General features: G+C 42.4%; 1 protein-coding gene across 1 annotated transcript in view; it reads left to right on the top strand.

Annotated features, from left to right (window-relative positions):
- The window catches only part of vwde (von Willebrand factor D and EGF domains), a gene marked incomplete at its 5' end in the record, with an annotated part of 84,478 nt that overhangs the window by 8,872 nt on the left and 58,135 nt on the right, over positions 1 to 17,471 (top strand). Inside the window, one exon of the mRNA XM_083632504.1 lies at positions 8,429 to 8,651. Coding sequence (XP_083488630.1) covers positions 8,429 to 8,651 — 223 coding nt within the window. The remainder of the gene's footprint in view (positions 1 to 8,428; positions 8,652 to 17,471) is intronic.

The raw sequence follows: 17,471 nt of genomic DNA, 5'->3' as shown, positions 1-17,471 counted from the left end.
GCTATTCTCTGATGATGAGTTTTTGACGACGACAATGACTGCCTTGTTTTCTTCAGTGAGAAAAAAGTAGTCTACTTAAAAGATAGGGAAATCAAATTTATTCAGCATATCAAATAGCTCCCAGTCTTCAGATTCCTCAGGCTATTTTCTGTCCATTTGTCTGCATCTGCTGAAAAGAAGCTGAGACCTCCCATCCATCATGGCGCTGTCATCCAAGCCAAGGGCACATACCACCCAGTCTCACGGTCACTGTAATCTATTGTGCTGTCAGGGGAAGCAGAGGTGAACCATCTCTCTCTGCATTTTCTCCCACAATGGGCCTTTGACTCCCAGGGGCCAAAGACATGTTGGTGAGGGCCGCCCACTCTGACAGGACGTGGACTGGCACAGTGTCTGTCCAGGGCCAGGCGGCCAGGTGGAGTGAAGTGACCAGGTGGTGACTGGAGGATGTCCTGACAGCTCCTGTCGTCTCCACCGGCGGCTCCTCTGCCTGTCACCGCTGTGTCAGCCGGGGTATCGCCTTTCACTTGGCCTCTCAGGTCCTGGGGGCCAAAACCCAGGGGCGTCGTAGTGGGGGGGGGGGGGGGGGGGGGGGGGACTAACCAGGGCCCCAATTTGGGGAGGGCCTACGTAAATGTCAAAAGATGCATGAGAGATGGATGAAGAGAGGAAGGGGGCCCACAGAGACTCCTACAGATGCAGCCACCTTGAATTGTCAGCTGATCCATGCATGACAGGTCCCTGACAGGGCCCAACCAGATCTGTGGCAGATGAATTAAACAAAGATAAAACAGAAACTTACCTAACATAACATAACATAACATACTGTAGCTTACACCAATTCAACCTCTTAATCAACCATATACTGTAGATGCCCTTAGTTTCTCTAAAGACATTTCCCTTCAGTTCTCTTTGGTATGGCGGCCGACTGGGAGTGCAAATTCAAGGTAGCTGCCACTGTATATCAGTTTGTGCTACCCCCAGCCAAAACCCACTCTCTGCTCAGGAGCAGAGGCTCAGACTGCTTGGTTACTGAAGTCTTTTTCCCTCTCTGAGCTTCTCACTTTTATGGTGTTGCCCATGGTGCGACCTTTCTGCTCACACACGCACCATAAACTGAGTTTCAGTTCATTCAGAGCCACCTGTCTTCACTTCCTGGTCCTGAGTTTGAGATTCATGTCCTTCCAGAATCTCTGGTCCCCTTCACTCATGAGGTGAAAACGGTTTCTTTCTTCCTTCACTGAATCGTGTTCTCAAATACACTGAAATGACTGGTTCTCTCCTTGTCCTTGGCCATTTCTCTGGCTCTGCTGCTTCAGGCGCCATACTGAGTAACTACTTTAGAAGAGCTTGTCATGAGACAAGCGGCACCAGATGGACATGATTCCTTTGGGAGGCATAGGCTAAGTCTTCTATCGAGGTAAATGTGACTTACCTGTAGTAATGCTGCAAATGACTGGTTGATGCATTCAGAAATGGTTAATCTGTGGTTTATCTCTCCAAAGCAACAGATCCTGCATTCGTATGATGGCAGTTATGAGGAGGAGAAGGTGGTGCTTCTTCTTCTTCTAATGCTTTCCGGCAGACTATATGCCTTGCGGCACGTTGCTGCCTCTTACAGGTTGGGAATATGACACAAATTCCAGACTCGGGGGTCTGCCCCCTCCTCGATGTTCCTCTCTCTGGCCGCCTCGCTCTCCTCTTCGACCGCCCGCCGTGTTCCCGGACCTCTCAGCCCTCGTGCCAGCACGCGGACCTCTTCTTCTTCTTCTTCTTCTTCTTCTTCTTCTTTGGTGTTTTATGGCAGTTGGCATCCTTTATGTTGCATTAAACACCTCCTTCTGGATTTATCTATCCACTGTTTTCCCCTACATTCTCCACGCCCACGCGCTGACCTCTCTGGTTGAGCCAGCAGTTGTGATGTTATCAGTGATGTCACTCGAGCAATTGTGATGTCACCAGTGATGTCACTAGTAGGCTACAAGTCTTTGGTTGATAAATAAAAACGTATACCAACCAAGGACTTGTACTATCCACTAGGATAAATCCTTGGTAGATAATATGAAAGTATGTTCAGAGTTTTCTGTATTTTGGAAATATGGAAAGATATATGTATATTGAATGTAAGTTTTGTTGTATGTGGACCTGGTCTGACCCTTACCAAGTAAACATGACATCCTGGGTTGGAAACTGGCCGAGGGCCTTTGTAGCACGCCCCCCCCCCCCTTTCGCTACCAGTCTTTCCTGTCTCTCTCAACTTTGAACAAAAAAATACCCAGAAAAAAATACAGATCAGTTCTGATGTAGACACAGATCAGTTCTGATGTAGACACTGGGTTGCATCTCCACCCTTTTTCACCATTTTCACTGCCTGAAGTCATAGGTTGCCAAAGAATTTTCAACTAGAGAACAGATAGCAGCTACTTTGCTCTCCGACAAAGGTGCTTAAAGAGAGGAATTTTCAATTTGCAGGTGATTACTTACAGCTGATAAATCTCCTGCTCTACCTCTAATAAATAAATGGTCATGATAAGGACCCTGGCTGCAGCTCTCCCAGCACTTCAAACACATTTTAAAAAATGGTAAAAAAAAAATGGTCCTGATAAAGACCCTGGCTGGAGCTCTCCCAGCACTTCAGACACCAGCTTCACAATACAAGCCCTCCCTCCAATCATGATCAAGACCTGAGCTGCAGCCAAGCCTAACAACATTATTATGAATGGTGTTCCTGGCAGGATGTGAGTGCTAATGTCCATATGGTCCATTTTAAGATATGGTTTCACATGAGACGCATCGTAAAAGAAGAAGCCAACACAAAGTACTTGGTATTCAACAGCTTGTGGCAGAGCGCTGCTGGATACATAATTCTTTTTCTTGCGATAAGCATGTTAAGTTCAACTTCAAAGAAACACTGACTCCCTGGTTTAAGGTCAAATGTGAACTTGAAACAGGAGGCCAAGTATTTATTTGGAGCATACTAAAGTAAGTCCTATAGGGGTATTTCACACAAAAAAATGGGGGTGGAATTTAAATTAAAAACTTGTTTGTGTAGGTTACATGGGTGGTGGGGAAAGTGCGCAAAACAAACAAGCTCTTTCTGGGGAAGTCATGTTTTCATGTATGCATTACTCTTTTACTTATGGACTACCGTAACAAAATTACATGCAGTGTTTTGCCAGGAAGAAAACAATGAATATAAAAGAAAAAGGCAGAAGGTTAGAGGTAACAGGAGCATCCTGAATTACACATTCAGAGTGATTTGGGATTAGAGAGAGCCAAAGTGAAACGTCACTTCCTGCTTTCTCCCTGTACCAGCACTGCAAAAAATATGAATGGCGGTGGACGGCGAATATGGTTACTTTTTTGATCCGGTTTGAATTGTGCCACGGGGTGCCAACGCCAGTTTTGTCAATTCAAAACGTAACTTTGCATGTCAAGAAAGTCGCAGTTTGTCGCCAAACTGTTGCACTAGAAGTTATAAATCAGAAAGACTACATACACTGTCGCCTAAGTGACGTCACTTTCTCTACTGGCAAAGCTGAAGACCGGCAACATGACACGAGCTTCCACAAGCGATGTAGTTTTTATACAAAACTAACCCCTACGTTTCAGTTTGACGACAAACTGACTTTCTTGACATGCAAAGTTATGTTTTAAATTGACAAAATTAGCGTTGGCACCCCGTGGCCCAATTCAAACGGGATAAAAAAATAACCTTATTCTCCGTCCACCGCCATTCATATTTTTCGCAGCGCTGGTACAGGGAGAAAGCAGGAAATTACGTTTCACTTTGGCTCTCTGCAGTGGTTCCCAACCTTAGGGTCGTGACCCTAAGCAGGGCCGCCTAGAATTCAAATAGGGTCGCCTGATTTATTTTTTATGTTTTTATTTTTTAAACCACACACAATTTAATACTACTGAAGATGATTAGGGTCACTTGTGATTTTTTTTTTTTTTTTAGTTTAAACTTTAAAGTGATAATAATCTCTAAAATTTCAGTTTTGTTCTCTTGGGTGACACCTATGGCGATGAGTGGTAATTCAAATCAATCAATCAAACAAACTGTTACATTATGTGACATTACTAATGTCACTATATACTGCAAAGGCTTCATCAATGGACCATAGCCTCAATCAACATTGTGACTCTTATTTATATTTTTTTAGATGAAAATCTTTGAGATTATAACTTTAAAGCCCCATTCAGCAAGTTTTCCAAGTTTTGCTATTGGGGAAACTGCGCCCTCTACGTGCAATAGTAACGATAACGATATCGCCGTTCAAAGTCAACAAAACACAGCGCCAGAAAGTTCTATGTGCATGTTGTGACATCGGGTACTCACCACGTGATGAAATAATAATCCATAGTTCCGTGAAACATCATTTTCGTAGCAAATCCGAATCGAGTTACTTCCTGAAACAACGCTGTCGCTGTAGAGCGCATGCACGCATCTTTTTTTTTTTTTTTTTTTATTGCCACGGGACGTGGCAGACAAACTGCTTAGTCCCAGGGCTGGCCAATGGAGGGCGGTGTGGGATAAATAAAGGCGAGAGTCTCCCTATTACAAGTCAATCTACCATGTCCATATTACAGTAAAAAATGTCAAAAATCTTACTGATTGGGGCTTTAAATCAGATAATTATTTATTTATTTATTCTGAGAATAAAGTCAGAATTCTGAGATCAAAGTCAGAATTCTGCGGGGGGAAAAAGCATACTATGTGACTGTGACATCACTGACGATGTCACTGATGATATTATCGGTGGTGTACCGGAATTTGAATGTCTTGGGTCCCTAGATTTGTGTGACGTCAAAGTAGGGTCACAAGCCAAAAAAGGTTGGGAACCCCTGGATTATAGTATTAGAAGGCAATTTGCAGATGAAAGTGTTTGGGAAACAATATTAGGCAAAACCTTGTATATGCCAGGCAGCACTTGTACAACGTCTTTATTCATGAATGTCAAGGGTATGGAAATTGGGTCATGATCAGACTAGTAGCAAGTTTTCACAGCTATGTTTTTGCAGGCAAATTGTTGAGTCAATCTTACGTAACTCTGATCACGGCAACTACCGGCATTGTGGATGTAGTAGGCACTATAATGCTGGATGAAAGTGATGGTTATCTAATAGTGTTTTCACTGGATGATTTCTGTCGACTCTTGATTTCTGGCTTTCAAAGCTCACTTGGCCTGTACTCTGTTTTGGACTCCTCACCCAGTGGCATTTCAAGACACTTCTACACCTACATGGTGGATCTCATCTTGGAAGTACATGTTCTCCATGGGCTTCTTCAACAAATTCATTATACCCAGTATCTTACTGGGACTGCACATATGTGTTTTATCCACCACTCCCTGTCTGACTTCTCTCTCTCTCTCTCTCTCTCTCTGGACCTGGTCCAGGTTAGCATCATGCAGCATGTGGAGTGTCTACTGGATAACCTGTTGTACCTTCTTCTCGATGACTTTGGAAGGGATTCAACGTCAAGTTTGTGGATCATCTGAGTTGATTCCATCATTATCTCATTTTCGCCCCCCTTTGTTTGCCTGTCTGTTTGTTGGCAGGATATCTCAAAAAGTTCTGATTTGCACGAAACTTTGTAGAAAACTACTGTAGATCATGGGCCATCTTAGAACTCATTAACTTTCCACGCACACTGGCCAAAAGGAGGTGTGGCAATGGTCATGGCCAATCTCAAAAAGGCGCATAACTTACAAACAGATTCACATAGCATCATGGATGGAACTTCTAGAAAGGTTGGTCAGGGGCCAAAGAAGAACTGATTATCTTTCCATGCCCACTGGCTAAAAGGGCCGTCACAATGGGCGTGGCTAATCACAGAAAGGCGCCTAACTTCCAAACGGATTCATGTACTGTAAACAGCATGAAACTTTGTAGAGGTTTCCAGAGGTATGCACTCTACCGAGTGCCCTGGCCTCTAGTATTGCTCTGTGTCCCTCTCATCACAGCATGCAAACATATGCTTTGGCTCCATTTGGCTTGATGGTCTTTTACTATCATTGTTTACTGTTCTTGACACAAGGGTTATAAACAGTATATGCTCAGATTTTTCCCAATCATATATACTGTATATATATATATATATATATATATATATATATATATATATATATATATATATATATTTATACATGCTCAGATTTTTCCCAATCATATATATATATATATATATATATATATATATATATGCTCAGATTTTTCCCAGTCATATATATATATATATATATATATATATATACATGCTCAGATTTTTCCCAATCATATATATATTTATAAAACGGCTCTCTCAAATCAAGCAATTGGTTCACAGCCATTGTATAATTCCAGTAACCGAGTTCAATAACCCATGGCCATGGGTTATTGGTTGCCATGGCAACTCTCTTACTAAGAGAGTAATAATAAGGCTTACCTCAAATGACAACGTAGAAAAAAAAATGGCGGAGACAGCTGTCAGATCCTTGTGAATCGATCTTCGCTTATAACTTTACTAATACCTCGCAGAAAATGATGTTTTGTACAAGAATAGATGCGGGCTAATGTCTTCTTTGCAAAAGAAAGGCTGTTAACCCCGCATTTAACCCCGCATTTAACCCCGTAACGTTAGTTGGTGTAGGCTTTGCAGAAAGCATTCAGCTTCTCAGCAGGCGCTGAGAATGCTGCGGCTCGAGCTGCCTGTCGGGGGGATTCCAGAAAGCTCTCAGCTACTCAGCAAGCGCCAGGATTGGCCAATGTCAACTTAAGTCTCCAGAACGATCCAATCAAATCACCTGCATGTTCTTGCGGTCCCGCCTTACAGTAGTGTTTCAACTGACTCTATCAGAATGACATGCCAGTCGGAGTCGGACTTATAGTATTATTATTATTATTATATTATCATACTTGGAAACCGTTTTATAAAAGCAATATAGCACTCGAGCAGCGTGTGTTGTGGAATATATCCCGCTGATAAACTGTTATCCCACTCGGCCTGCGGCCTCGTGGGATAACAGTTTATCAGCGGGATATATTCACCACAACACACTTGCTCTCGTGATATATTGCTTAAATATATATATATATATGATTGGGAAAAATCTGAGTATATATATATATATATATACACACATGCTCAGATTTTTCCCAATCATATATATATATATATATATATTGTGATACCGTTACATCTCTAATATTACAGTATATATATATATATATATATGATTGGGAAAAATCTGAGCATGTGTGTATATATATATATATATATATATACTGTAATATTAGAGATGTAACGGTATCACAATTTCACATCACGATTATCGTGAGCAAAATTATCACTATTATTCGTAAAAACAAATGCTGAAAAGGTTAAAAAAGTACTGAGAGACTCACTGAAATCATGTTACGTTTTATATTGAAAACTCAGACCCAAAAAGGATTGATACACTCACTGAAATCATTTCTCCAAAGCTGCACGTTTGCATCTGGGAGACTGTTGCCAAATTTGGTTGATGATGGACAGTATTTACGATGTTTTTCAAAGCACTGTACTCATGGTACCACGGTAATCACGGTACCACGGTTTTAATGATAATGAAAATTTGAAACGGTACGGTTATCGTACGGAATTTTATCACGGTTATCATTAAAACCAGTTATTGTTACATCCCTAATATATATATATATATATATATATATATATATATATATATACACTTATACTTATACTTATATATTATATACTTATATATTTTGATTGATTGATTTTTAGATTGATTTGTTTTTATTAATTCTGTCATGCACAACAGTGCCCAGCCCACATGGGCTTACAAGACACACAAGATACAGTATAACATAAGCCAACTATAAAAATACAACTAAATCACAGTACTAATACTAATACTCCTTAAACAACAAAACAGATCATTACTTTCTGAACAGAACATTCTGCCTTTGCTCCCAGGCGTGGGAAATAAAGTTTCCTACAAAGAAGGTCCCTTTCTTGAAACACTACTCAAGTTTTTCATAATCATCCATCTAAAACAAATCTGCATAAATAGAGGACATTTTACTGAAAATTATCTCTCTTGTATCATCATAAGCTGACAATAGAATAGAACATGTTATATATAAATTATATATATAACTTATATACTGTATATAACTTATTCTGTTAATTGTTGGTTGCATTATGTATGTTACCGCCATTTTCCTTTTCTGTCGTATTATTTGCTCCTGCAACAATACAATTTTGTGTATCTTGCATGGAATATAATTTCTCATATTTATTATTGACTTATTCTGCAAATGCATTCATACCCTATCCAAAATAGCATCATACTCTCTCCCACATGTCTGTTGCCCTCAACAAGCCTGAAGAGAGCATTCCATACGTTGATCATTTGTATTGACAGTCTTGGTGTGTGTCCAGTGCTCATGCCGTGTCTTTGGCTGTCTTTGCAGCGCTCCCAGCAGAGTGTGCCCCGGGGGGCCACGCTCTCCTGCAGAACCCCTACCGCAGCTCCACTTTCAGCTCCAGCTGGCTGCAGCAGTCTGCCCTGCAGGACTTCATCTGCGACCACTCCCTCACGCCGGGCTGGTACCAGTTTCAGATTTTTGACAAGCCTGCCAGCATGCCCACCCAGTGCGTGGAGGTAAATGACTTTTTTTGTGTGAACAGATAACATTGTGCAAAGACACAGAACAGAGAATTCAACAGCTATACCAGTCAAGATGCATTGTGTATTTCATATGTGAACACTCAGGAATACTTTGTAACGTGGCGTCTGGGTAGTGTAATATAAAAGCACTCGCCTACCACCGCAGATACCCGGGTTCAATTCCTGGTAGCGGTACTTCTGGCTTGGTCAGACATGAACATGATTGGCGGTGTTCACGGGTGGGAAGCCGGTGGGGTGGGTATGAGTTCTGGTCGCTGCACTAGTGCCTCCTTTGGTCGGTCGGGGCCCCTGTTCGTGGAGAGGGGATTTGGGGGGAATTGCATGATCCTCCCATGCGCTACATCCTGCTGGTAAAACTCCTCGCTGTCAGGTGAGAAGAATCAGCTGGCAACTGTACATGTATTGGAGCAACTGCACATGTATTGGATGAAGCATGTGCTGGGGGGGGCTACTTAAACGGAAGGGAGTCCATTTATACTGTTTTAAACTTCTGGGTAACACTTTATAATAACGTTCAATCATGAATCATTTATAAGCCTTTAGTTAATTATGAACTAATCATGTCATGTACAAAACATGAATATACATTTGTAGATTATTAAAATGGTAAATGGCCCGCATTTATATAGCGCTTTTATCCAAAGCGTTTCACAATGAGTACCGTAAATTCCGGACTATAAGCCGCGGCTTTTTTCCCGTTTTTTGGCCTTTTTTGGCCCCTGCGGCTTATATAACGGTGCGGCTTATCTATGGATTTTTTCCAAAAAAAGAAAAAAGAATCTCTCTTTTTTAGCACTCTTTCTAACTATAAATCCACTTCTGTTTTAATTTCCTCTCTTGCCCTCTTTTAACAACATAACATAACATAACATAACACAACACAGGTGGTGTTGTGTTATGTTGTTTTGTTGAAATGTTAATAAATGGGAGCTTCCTCAAACAGCCATCTCTTTCCCGACAATCCCCTCTGTGCATGAACCCTTACATATGGTAATTAAACATTAAAACACAAAAAAAAAAAAAAAAAAAAAAAAAAAAAAAAACATTAAAACACCCGCGGCTTATAGTCCGGTGCGGCTTATATATGTAAAAAAAACAGTAAACTTTGCAGGTGCGGCTTATACTCCGGTGCGGCTTATAGTGCGGAATTTACGGTAGGTACATTCACCCATTCGCACATACCCACCATTCACCGATGGCGGCAAGCTACCACGCAGCCGCAGAGTGCTGGCACAGCCATGGGGAGCAATTTGGGGTTCAGTATCTTGCCCAAGGACACTTTGACATGGCGACTGGAGGAGGCGGGGATCGAACCACCGACCTCTTTTATCCAAAGCGATTAGTGGACGACCCGCTCTACCTCCTGAGCCACAGCCACTAAAAATGCTATATTATCACAAATGTGTTGTAAGTCATCTAGAAACGTTGAGTAAATGAAGTGTTCCTCACCTGTTATAAATGATGTGTAAATAATTTACAATTCATTTCCAAGGCTTTCTGCATCCCCTAATCTAAAGTGTAAAGTTTAAACCATTCGTCATCACACATAAATGTATTAGATACAAGGGGTAGCTCAGTTTGTAAAAATTGAAGCCAAAGCGGAAGTGTCTTAAACCTGCATTCTTATGAATGACCTGCAGGGGGGCGACTCCATTGGCTTCAAAAAGAAGTCTGACTGTATAGAAGTCAATGGGAAAATGACCCTACTTCTCACTTGATGTATGACCTTAGTAAACACGTTCCTATTGGGTTTATTGGGTTTATTCACACAGCTTGCCGATCACAGATCAATTGCAGGCCACACTGCAGCTGTGTGGGAAAGCCCTGGTCTTGCACAGATCGCATGAGCTGCGCCAGAACCAAGATGACAACAGACAAAATGACATACTTGAGGTTTCAATACCCAAGTCCACAAACCAATGGGTCACCCCCTGCAGGCCATTCTAAAACATGCAGGTTTAACCCACTATCGCATTCACTTCAATTTTCAGAAACGGAGCTACCCCATGCGCAGAAGAACAACAATAACGTCACACGCAGCACACTGCTGTTCTACGTAAACCCAGAAGAAGACAGCAGGAAACATGGCGGTAGCTGACAATGTTGTTTCATCTGTTGTTTACGGTTTAATTTACAAATTATTGTGCAGTGGAAGCCAGCGAATACGGGAGCAGATGATAGCGAGGAGGAGGAGGAGGAGAAAGAGAGCCAACATTTTAATGATGGCTTTCTGTGGAGCAATAGCTGCTACTTCTGCTAATACTTATGAGGTCTAAATCCTCACTGTCCCTCCACTGATTAGCTCTCTCGCAGCTGTCCTCCATGTTTTCACAATCTGCCCGCTTGGTCCTCCCTCCTCCCGCCAGCGCAGAATAGTGACGAATGTCGCTCTGGAATGACGTAAAAGTCACAATGAAGTCTGATATGGGCCGGATGTCTGTTCACACCAAAGTCACATTCCAAAACATCAGATTCGAATCTGATGTTTTCCACATTTGAAAGTAGCCCAGGTCGTCTTTAAAAAAGTCACTTTCAATGTGACTTGTACTGTTCACACAGTCATGAAAAAGACTGACCTGCGTCACTTAAGGGGAAAAAGATCAGTAGGCTGTACCACAAATGTTGTATAAGAAGATCCAGGATCTGTCCCTTGATCTGGTTTGGCTAAACCAGATAATTGCCACGGAGCTCGATTGTAGTTAACTCGTACCACGAACGTAGATCGCCACTCGTTAAGTGGAACCAGGTTTTTCTAATCAAGTTAAGAGCGCGTGCACATGAAAATGCCCGTGCACAGGAGCTCGTGCCGGCAAAAGAGGCGTGGCTTTTAACAACTAGCCAATCACAATGCAATATGGACTGCTCCAGCTCAGAGCGATAGCTTTTACAGCGCCAGACACGCCTATTTCCTCATTCATTCAAAGCCAAATCGTGAAGCTTTACTACTATGTCAGAATCAAAATCCGCATTGGATGTTATTAGTCTGTTCCCGAATGACTGTCTAAAGTTACCACTTTTATTCACATCAGTCATTTATTTGAAGAGCGGTTTCTGCCTCCACGTATCCTACAGCAGCTCAATTCACCCTCTCAATGAACTCAATAAAACCGGCATGTCTTTTTTGCGAGTGGAAGCAATGTGTAATCTATCTCAGTCCAAAATCCGTATGTATAGACCATTTAGGCTCAATGAATAATAATAATCTCATGATGTGTTTAGTCGCACTGATTGAATAATTCCTATAGCTATCAATAAAAAAAAGAATGATAATAAAATAAAAAAAGGCTTCTGAACTGAATCGACACGCTACGTGCTATTGTCAGCAGAGTCGCATATCTCCATATTTCATATAATGATGCTGGAAATATGAAGTTCAATCACATCATACAGGCCAAAAGCAACACAGTTGCAGCTGCAAAATGCAGGAGTAGCCTAGATATGAATCATCTGTGTGCAGGCGATCCCATAAAAAATTGCTTAGATGTAGTAGGCTATTCTAGCATGTATGACCATTTCCAACCCAACGTCAGCCTCAGCTCCATTGCGCACACGGCACCGTGCGCTTTGGAGACGTTTATGTAACCTTTTTATGCCAGTTTAATGATATTTCTCCACCCACTATTCAGCTGCAATCGATCGGCGGGGTCAAACAACGTATCTAGGCTACTTGAGAGCACAAACATGAATATATAAAAACATATTCCAAAGTGATAAGTAGGGCTTAACTCATTCTCTGCCAAAGACGTACTCGGACGTACTTTTTACAATGGAGTTCTGTGCCAAGGACGTACTCGGACGTACTTTCATGTTTTGCTTGTTTACATTAGATCAGACCCTTTCCCAGCCTGTGACATTGTTTCAAGTCAAACTGATGAACGGAAGCGCTAAATCACGTTTAGTATTTATAGTATAGTCACCCATTTAGCAGTAAACAGAGTCCGTTAGTGAGTGACGATCATGAGCGGCCATTTGTGCATTGAGCAGCATTTGCGGCCATTGAGCAGCTGCCTGTGATTCCTGTGTGCGTGTGTGTGAGACGAGAGAGAGAGAGAGAGAGAGAGAGAGAGAGAGAGAGAGAGAGAGAGAGAGAGAGAGAGAGAGAGAGAGAGAGAGAGAGAGAGAGAGAGAGAGAGAGAGAGAGAGCGAGCATAAGGGTTCATTTGGTCCGTCCAGTCTTGGACTATCTGGTAAATAAGTTCCAGGAAGTAAAAGTCAGTAAAAACTTTTTTTTATTTTTATTTTTATTTTTTGGGGAAAACAAATACTGTATATGTCTGATGTGTCACTGAGGCAAAAAATAAAAGGCTCAAAAGAGAGTTCTGCTTGAAACGGTGTCGTTCACTAAAAACCTATTTTTCTCCTATTTCTGTTACAAAGGAGGGCATTTTCAGTGAAAACAAGCTAACTTCCACTGCTTGTAACTAAACAAGGAAACATGGTCGAGTTTCAGTTTTTTACAAGGGGTAAGAAGATAGTCTCTGCTTTATTGTGAGATATGTTGTGTAATTTTATTCCTAGCACAGAATATTCTGTGGGTCCTGGAAGATCAGGAAATATGCTCAAAATCCTGGCACTGGGAGCACACAGACCGAAATGACCCTGGCAGAGAATGAGTTAATTTAAATGTAGCCTGCAACAAGTGCAAGGCTTTAGTCCTTGATTAACACATTCACTGCCAGCCGTTTTTCAATACTGTAGTTAGCTTCTGCCAGAGGGTTTTTTTGAGGATTCTGGCTCATCTTTCAAGAGCCGAGGATTCGTTTCTGTTAGGATTTTGTGAACACACAATATCTCAAAAGAACTAATAGAATGTGTGCTTTCTCTGTCTAAAAGAGTTAGTTTGTAGAGTTAGTAGTTATGTAAGCATTACAGCATGGTTTCAGCGTCTGAAAATTTATTCTGAGATAAACAGCTTTTTGTGAAATTCGATAGAACAGTCACTTTAACCATTCATTTTTGGCATCAGTAAGACGTCAGACATCTAAACAATAGTTTTGAACAGTAATTTCCTCCATAACAGCAGGAAACACCCCTCTCCTTCAAACTCCTCCCTCCGTGTGTGTTCTTCTTGGCTGCAGCGGGCGTGTCACAAGCTCGTTTCTGTTGCTGCTGTAACCTCGCGTCACCAGGCTCACTGCTTTGCTGCTGCTGTGCCTGTCTGCTGGCGGCCGCTGGGCAAGTCTGGATGGGCTCGCTCGTTTCTTGGGGTTCTGAGAGCTTTGATGAAGCTTTTGCGATTCTGGTCTTATTTATGCTGCGTGTTTCAAAGTGTGTTCCACCCGTAATCTATTATGCAAATTTGCAAAACCCCACCGCCAGCTCCCAAGCGCGAAAGCGTTTTCGCCAATCCATTTTCATGAGAATGGCTTCCTCACACTGCTTTTTGCTTGCCTTCCTCTAGAATGGAGAGCACTGTCGCCACTTAGTGGGTCGGTGGAATGGGTTGTACACGTTCGGTGGCTCCAATATTTTTATAGGAGACGTGGGGGTCATTGATCCACGTAGCACCGTCAAAAATTTTTTTTTTTTTTTTTGACGTCTCAACTCGTCATTGGCAGTCAACCGTTGGATTTTTTTTGACGAGTCAACTCGCCATTGGCAGTGAACGTGTTAATTCAACAGGAGCCTTTTTTTTTCTTTTTTTTCCCCTTTTTCATTTGAATGCAATGCATTTTTCATATGGGGACCATATGAATGGCGACTCGCTGTTTCCAGAGAGCTGATTGGTAAGCAGGTGGGTCTTTCATGGGTTTTGATCTTATCCTCTGAACTTAACCTGCTACAAAGCAGGTTAGCCGTAGAGCATAAGTTGCTATGGTGATCTATCTCGATAAGAAGTTAACTAGCGTCGTGGTACGGCAAAACTAGGGTTAAACCTGAAGTTACCTCGCTAAGCCAATAATCTTGTTTCGTGGTACAGCCCTCTGATTCAAGCACTAAGGTTTGCTGTGTGAACGTAGCCTTAGATTAGGGGATAAAGAAAGCCTTGTAAATGAATTGTAAATGATTTACACATCATTTATAACAGGTGAGGAACACTTCATTTACTAAAAGTTTATAGAGGCTATTCTCCCACTGGCCTTCGGTGCAAAAACTGGCCTTAAACGCAAAAAAACGTGCCTTGCGCCTGCCTCGGGAAGATAGGAACATGGCTGTAGGCCCCGAAATGCGCTTTAGGCGAAATAGGCGTGGCGCAGTCCCAGAATGGGCGAGAATGGGCATTTCGGATTTAAATACCGGCCTAATGATATCTTCCCTCCTGGCGTTAATTTAGCGCTTTGCGCTTTTGACAACCAGGCCTATTCAGTGCGGCACTTGCGCGGAGCGCTCCTCTGCCTCTCCTCTGTTCCCCTTCTCTCTGTGTCACTCCCTCTCTCTTACTCATCAGTCTGACAGGCACAATACGACTGCTTGAAAAAAAGCTTGCCGGTTCTCTCTCTCTCTCAGAAAAAAGAAGTTGTTATACCGTACATAGTATAACAACATGACAGTTTTTTCTAACATGACAGTTTTGAGCCCGTGACATTCAGAGGCTATTGCATCATCCTACCTGTGCAGTGAAGGCGAGAGAAAACAAGATCATTCTGGCCAAACATTCACTGCCTGGCTTCCCTGCAACAGCCAGACATGTGAAATCTCCCAGCATGCATTGGGCTAATACATTTGGATAATAAATCGCATCCAAATTAGCCTAAATAGATAGAAAGGTACATCGAAATATATCGAAATAATGTGTAATGTTACCACAACATGCTGTTGTAGAACATTTCAATATTGGACAAAATAAAATCGCGAAATCCAAACACAACCCTATGTGAAACATATATCTGCACTCCCAGATGTATGCGGATGATGCAGTAATTTTCACCCCTGCCAAAAACATCGCGGAGGCCTCTCGCCTCCTAACATCCGCTGCATCTGAGGTACAGAGTTGGCTTTCCAAATCCTGCCTTTTGTTAAACACCAAGAAAACGGTTTGCATGATGTTCACCAAACGTCCTCATGCAGCAACCCGCACGAATGTTTTCTTCAATGATGTTGAACTGGAACTAGTATCAGAATTTAAATACCTAGGTGTGATATTAGACCCCACACTGACCTTTAAGAACCAGGTTAAAAAGGTTGCTAACTCGGTAAAATTCAACCTGCTCAACTTCAAACACATTAGATACAGCATGTCTGTAGGTTCTGCCAGGACATTCTTACATGCTATGATATTTTCTCACCTGGACTACTGTGTGACCAGCTGGTCTCTCACATCCACATCCACACTCAAACCACTTGAGTCACTCTATAAGAGAGCACTAAAAGTATTCGATAAAAAACCCTGTTCCTACCATTATTGTAACATCCTGGTCAAACACAACTTACTAAGTTTCAATAACTTAATTTCCTTTAAATATGCATGCACCGTTTTCAAGCTACTAAATGGCTTTGCTCCTCCCCCGCTAAATGAGTACATCAATCAGAGACCTGTATCTGGATCCACAACCAGAACCACCAGAGCCTCAATTAGAGGCGATTGTGTTATCCCATACAGGCACACCACCTTTGGCCAGACAGTTCTGTCTGTCAAGGGTGGCAAACTCTGGAACACAATTCCGTCAGCCATAAGGGAATGCCCAACACTAGGCATGTTTAACACATTCAGTGCCAAGGACGTCTGTGGACGTCCTAAAAAAAAGTAACGAGGAGTGCCAAGGACGTCTGTGGACGTCCTAAAATCATAATTCATATTATTCCATAATTCTGCTGTTTAAGGTCGTACCTAGCCAGTGAGCATGAATCCCTTCAAGGGATCACACGGCGCCACCTTAAACATCGTCACAGGAGCTGCTCCACCCACCTCAGATCCTTTACTTTGTACAGGAGACAGCGGAGAAAGTGGAAACCGATGCATGCTTTCTGCCAGAGCCGTATATATTGCTCTGTCTACAGCGGACAGTGGGCTCGGCTGCATCCGCGCTCACAACTGAGCTCTTATGCTTCTATCTATCTCCACACGATTTCCTAGAAAGCCAGCATCCGAAGCTGAACGGCCAAGCCTTTTCGTTCAGTCGCGTTTGCCAGCGCGCATCATTTCCTTCTTGATGGGCGCTGGGATCTGTCCGGGGCAAAAACGAGAAAACAAACTCTGTGCGTGTGGGAGGAGCCCGCAGCTCAGAGGTGGAGAGGGGAGAGGGGGGGAGGGGGGGGGGGGGGAGAGGGGTGTGTGGCACACAGGCTTCACAGAAACCACACCACACGCCACCACATCAGAAAACACCAGCCAGAGTCAGTGAATGTGCTCGAAATTAGAGTGCAAAAGGTATTCATAAAAGGGCCTATATCTTGGAAAGTAAAAAAAAACGACAGAAAACCCTTGAAAGTGCACTTTTTTGAGAGGCTGTAATTTCATAATGGAACTGTCTAGAAACAAAATTTCTTCTTTGGAAGAAGCAGGAGTGTTCAATGTTTCATTAAAGTCCAGCCCCGTTAATATAGCCATAATAGAAAAAATTCTATAGCTGTTTTCAACTGAATGGAAGTGAATCTGGCACAGGCTCCAGACAATTTTACTGAAGCGCTGTGGCACTGAATGTGTTAAGGGTCAAGTGAAGAGATGGCTGAAGTCCACTCAACTATGTACTCATCACTAGGGAATAGAACAGTATGTTTATACTGTATGGATATGTGTGTTGTATCCATGGATTGTATAATAGAACTGGATAAAGCCAGCGTGACGTCACCCATTGGGTTTTGATGGAACAAAATGAGGCTTGAATCTCCCGCTTCCTGCTCATCGTTGATTGG

This window comes from Poromitra crassiceps (assembly GCF_964638095.1).
Source record: "Poromitra crassiceps genome assembly, chromosome: 1".
NCBI classification, from domain to species: Eukaryota; Metazoa; Chordata; class Actinopteri; order Beryciformes; family Melamphaidae; genus Poromitra; species Poromitra crassiceps.
Note: the sequence above shows the minus strand (reverse complement) of the source record. Positions and strands in the feature narration are given on the sequence as shown.